This window comes from Calidris pugnax, unplaced genomic scaffold (assembly GCF_001431845.1).
Source record: "Calidris pugnax isolate Ruff unplaced genomic scaffold, ASM143184v1 scaffold133, whole genome shotgun sequence".
Lineage (NCBI taxonomy): Eukaryota > Metazoa > Chordata > Aves > Charadriiformes > Scolopacidae > Calidris > Calidris pugnax.
This window is the reverse complement of record NW_015090977.1, coordinates 2,201,395-2,206,364: the sequence shown is the minus strand read 5'-3', so window position 1 is coordinate 2,206,364 and position 4,970 is coordinate 2,201,395. Positions and strand designations below refer to the sequence as shown.

Genomic DNA, 4,970 nt, shown 5'->3' with positions numbered 1-4,970 from the left:
CATTATCCTCCCCCCCCCCACCCCCCCCCTGAGCATCACTGAGTGTTCCCAAGCCCCAAATCACACCCCGAAATTTTGCAGGCTTGCAAAATCCGCCGCAGCCGGTGGGACACGATGCTCCGCGTCGCATCCCAGCTGCTCCAGCGAGCCCTAAATCACCCCTATCTCCCGGTAAAAAAAAATAAAATAATAACAACAACAAAAGATGGCAAGCAAATATTTTATGGCTGTGATAAATTGTGCTGGAGGAAAAACAAAAACAAAAACAAAAACCAACCTGTTTGCCTTGAAGCGAGGGGGGGGTTTTCCATCGGCACAAATGGGAGGGTAAGGGAGCCCCTTGTCCCACCACAGCTGGAACCAGTAGTGGTGGGTGGGGAGGGAAGGGGGGGGTACTGGAAACCATTTTCCATCTTATTTATCCCATTCACTAGCTCTGATCCCGATGCTGGTGCCGTGGGGTTGAGGGTGAAGGTGATGGGGGGGCACAGTGCCCTGTGGTCCCCTGGGGTGTGGGGTTATGGAGGGGAAGAGGACTGGTCCTGGTGGTCCTTTGTGCTGGGGTCAGGGCGAGCGGAGGGTGCCATGTGCCAGGAAGGGATTAAAAATCCCTGTTGGCAGCGGTGCGGGGGCGAAAAGGGATGAATTCCCCCCCCACACTCCCCCAAGGCTGCCAGCTCTGCCGTCGCTGCCGGATGAGCTGCCCTCCCCGGTGGGATCGGGCACCGGCTGGCAGGGAACGGGGATGCTCCTGCCCGGAAGGATGTGCCCCCACCATCCATGCCAAGGCTGGAGGGTGGCCAAGGCTCCACCGCCCACTCCACCACATCCGCTGCGCCACGCCGGACTCTGCCCCGTCCCTCCCCTTGGCTCAGCTCCCGGCTGTCCGCAGGGAAGGGGACAAGGACAGAGATGGCTGCCCCCAGCCAGCCCCGCCGGGCCACCTACGACGCCATCGTCATCGGGGCCGGCATCCAGGGCTCCTTCGCCGCCTACCACCTGGCCCAGCGCCACCGGGACACCCTCCTGCTGGAGCAGGTACCGGGGTCCCCCCAGCCCACCGTGTCCCCAACCCTGATGTGCTGGGGTGGGCACCTGCAGACCTGGCTTCCCTCTGCCACGGCACGGAGGGGAGCCACTGCCCACACCCCTGGTCTGTGGTGTCAGTGCCTACATGTCCCCAGTGCCAGGACCTCCGTGTCCCCAGTGCCAGAACCCCCATGTCCCCAGTGCCAGAACCCCCATGTCCCCAGTGCCAGAACCCCTGTGATCCCAGTGCTAGCACTCCTATGTGCCCAGCACTTCCTATGTCCCCAGTGCCAGGATCCCCATGTCCCCACTGCCAGCACCCTTGTGATCCCAGTGCCAGCACTCCCATATCTTCAGTGCCAGGATCCCCGTGTCCCCAGCACCAGGACCCCCAAGTCCACAGTGCCAGCACCCCTGTGATCCCAGTGCTGGCACTCCTGTGTCCCTAGCACTAGCACTCCTATGTCCCCAGTGCCAGGACCCCATGTCCCCAGCACCAGCACCCCCATATCCTGCCAGCACCCCGGTGGGCTGTGTCCCCAGGTGCCCGCTGTGGCACAGCGCTGATGCCCGCGGGGCTGGTGGGGGTCAGGGCTTTCTGGTGGCCGGGGTCACCCCCATGTCCCCCTTTTCCTGCAGTTCATGCTGCCCCACTCGCGGGGCAGCTCGCACGGGCAGAGCCGCATCACCCGCAGCGCCTACCCCCAGATGTCCTACGCCTGCATGATGCCTGACAGCTTCCACCTCTGGCAGCGGCTGGAGGCCGAGGCCGGCACCAGCCTTTACAGGTGACGGGGATGGGGATGCAGCCCCCACCGGGCACCGTCCCCTCCCCACGGGGCCGGGCTGGGGGCTGTGGCCATCGCGTCAGGGCAGGATGCGGCCACCCCGGTCCCCACAGTGGGGAGGCAGCTGCTGGCTCTGGGTAATTTATGGGACTCTGTAAAGAAAGTGCCATTAAGGAAATGAGCATCTAAACGATCCCCTGCTGACAGGGTCAGGGCTGGTGGAGCTTGCTGTGTTTCGGGGGGGGGTAAGCATGATGGTGGCATCCAGACCCACCCCACGCATCATCCCACGCAGCCTTGCCCAGCATCCCGAGCATCACCGGTGCTGCTGCACCTTGTTTTCCCCCAGGGGCAAAGCAAGGGGGGGTTCTTCAGGGGGAGGGGGCGAGGGGAGAGCTGACGTAGCTTGCGGGGCACAGGCGGACGGGGCTGGTGGTTCTGGGGCCGGCGGGTGACCCGGAGCTGGAGGGCTGTCGGCGCAGCCTGGGTGACGGCCACGTCCTCGATGCCACGATGCTGGCCCAGCGCTTCCCCGGCCTCCGGCTCCGGGCCGGCGAGGTGGCCCTGTGGGATGGCACCGGCGGGGTGCTCTTCGCTGACCGGGCGCTGCGGGCAGTGCAGGTGGGTGCTGCCGAGGGGGATATGATGGGGGTCCTCCGGCCCCGCAGCCACCTCCCATCACCATCCTCGCCCAGGATGTCTTTCGCCGGCACGGGGGCACTCTGCGGGATGGGGAGAAGGTGCTGCGCATCGAACCGGGGGCTGTGGTCACTGTCACCACCTCTGCCGGGGTGTACCGAGCCCCCCGGCTCATCATCGCGGCCGGAGCGTGGACCGGTGCCCTCGTGGCACCCCTGGGCCTCCGTCTGCCACTGCAGGTAAGGGTCGGTGGCACCGTGGGGCAGCCCGGTGGTGGCCAGGGCTAACGTGGTGACCCCAGCCCCTGCGCATCGACGTCTGCTACTGGAGAGAGAAGGAGGGGAGCCCTGGCGCAGGCAGAACCGGTCCCTGCTTCATGGCCATAGGGCTGAGCCGAGCCCCCCACGGCATCTACGGGCTGCCCGCCCTCGAGTACCCGGGGCTGGTCAAGGTGAGCAGGGCACGGTGGTGGAGGGGGGATCCCCTGGCCAACCACCACCCCTGACTGGCTGCCCCCCAGGTGTGCTACCACCACGGCAGCCCCACCGACCCTGAGGAGCGGGACCGGGTGCCCCCGGGCACCCCACGCCCCAACGTTGCCCTCCTGAGCAGCTTCATCAGCAGCTACCTGCCCGGGCTGGACCCACAGCCAGCTGTGGTGGAGACCTGCCTCTACACGGTGAGATCCCCCCTAGTAGTGGGACCCAGGTGTCCGAGGTCCCTCTTCCACCCCAAGGTGGCCCTTCCCATCCCTTCCCCCCACAACTTGGGTCCAGGAGAGGACCCTGGAACCCCACACTCTCATCATGGCTCCCCCAGAACACCCCGGATGGAGACTTCATCCTGGACCGGCACCCCAAGTTCAGCAACATCATCATTGGGGCCGGCTTCTCCGGTATGTGAGGGCTCCCCCCGGCACCCCAGACCTGGCCAGGGGCGGTGGGCTTGGCTGTGCCCCCCAACACCTCTCCCCTCCTTCCTTCAGGCCACGGGTTCAAGCTGGCACCAGTGGTGGGGAAGCTGCTGTGTGAGCTGAGCCTGGGAGAGGAGCCATCCCACAGCACGGCCCCCTTCGCCATCACCCGCTTCCCCGGCGTGCTCCGGGCTGTGCTGTAGGTGTGGGACCCTGGCTGTGCCCACAGGGTGGTGGCCTGCGGCTGTGTCCCTGCATCCCGGTGTCCTTACAGCCCCAGCGTGCTGGAACCCCTGCACCCCTCCATCCTCACGTCCCTCCATCTCCCTGCATCCTGGTGTCCCTATATGTTGCACCCCTCCATCTCCATGTCCCCATATTCCACCATCCCATCACCCAGCATCCTGGCACCCCTCCATCTGTGCACCCCAGCATCTCTCTATCCCCCACATCCCAGCACCCCGGCATCTCTCCATCCCCACATCCCTGCACCCCAGCATCTCTCCATCCCCTACATCCCAGCACCCTGGCATCCCCATACCCTTGCATCCCTGCTACCTGCATCCCAGCACTTCTCCATCCCCACATCCCAGCACCCTGTACCCCTGCATCCTGACAGCCCAGCACCCTCACATCCCAGCACCCCTGCATCTCTCCATCCCCCACATCCCAGCACCTCTCCATCCCCACATCCCAGCATCCTGGTACCCCGTCCCCCCACATCCCAGCATCCCCCCCGTGCCGCGCGGTGCCAAAGCTGTCTCCGCCAAGCACCCGCTCCCTGGAAACAAATTAAGGAGCTTTGTCAGCCTCATGAAGATGGAGCTGGAACAGCGCGGAGAGACACACTCGCTTAGGAGTCAAGTTAAATGTTTTAATGTTAAATGTGCCATTTTATTATCATTAGATCGCTCCCACTTAATGAAAGCGCATTAGCGCAGCGTGGCTTTATGGCAGCGAGCGCCGAGCTCGGCCCATTTCTTTCCAAGAGATGGTGGGGAAAGGGATCAAACGGCCCGGTTTGCCGGGGTCCTGGGGTCCCTGGGGCTGGGGGGGGGTTCAGGGGGCAGCACCCGGCACGGGCCAGCGGGTGCCAGAGCCAAGGCCGAGCCACGTGCCACGCAGGCGGCCGGCGATGCACATCATCATCTCCTCCACGTTAAATAATTAACGCCGGCAGGCAGAGGGCTCCCATCCCCGCTGCTCATCTGCATATTTATGAAGATTGATAAATGATTCAGTGCCAGCACCCACGAGGGCTGTCTTGCCCCTCCCCTCCCCATCACCCGTGGGTGCAGCAGGTTTGGGGAAAGGGGTCAGGCTCAGCTTTTCCGTGCAGCTCCTGGATCCTCACCAGGGCTGGATCCATCCCACCAGACCCCACCACCGTGCAAACACCCCCCCAGCAATGGGGTGACCCCCCCCCAGCACGCGGAGCAGGCGGCAGCCGGCGTCACCAGCCAGAAATGACGTTTATTTTCATACTGAAAGTAAAAGGGAGTGGGAGGGGGGGACACACACGCACAGCTGGGCTAGTGCAAAACAACCAGGCAGGGGTGGGGGGCTAGGGGGTGTGACGACAACCTTTTTTGGGGGGGGGG

General features: G+C 64.4%; 1 protein-coding gene across 1 annotated transcript; it reads left to right on the top strand.

The window, feature by feature from the left end:
• The first annotated feature begins 869 nt into the window (after window positions 1–869).
• Window positions 870–4,289, top strand: PIPOX (pipecolic acid oxidase). The gene is made up of 8 exons (XM_014953078.1): window positions 870–1,038; window positions 1,669–1,817; window positions 2,237–2,438; window positions 2,513–2,695; window positions 2,758–2,907; window positions 2,977–3,135; window positions 3,276–3,351; window positions 3,442–4,289. The coding sequence occupies exons 1-8, from the start codon at window positions 913–915 to the stop codon at window positions 3,570–3,572; spliced, it is 1,176 nt and encodes a 391-aa protein (XP_014808564.1). The 5' UTR covers window positions 870–912; the 3' UTR covers window positions 3,573–4,289.
• Window positions 4,290–4,970: the final 681 nt, after the last annotated feature.

Bases quoted from the DNA above. Each gene is read 5' to 3' on its own strand.
- PIPOX (XM_014953078.1), top strand. From the start codon at position 913: ATGGCTGCCCCCAGCCAGCCCCGCCGGGCCACCTACGACGCCATCGTC. The intron at 1,039-1,668 runs GTACCGGGGTCC...CTTTTCCTGCAG, and splicing joins ACACCCTCCTGCTGGAGCAG to TTCATGCTGCCCCACTCGCG. The intron at 2,439-2,512 runs GTGGGTGCTGCC...ATCCTCGCCCAG, and splicing joins GGGCGCTGCGGGCAGTGCAG to GATGTCTTTCGCCGGCACGG.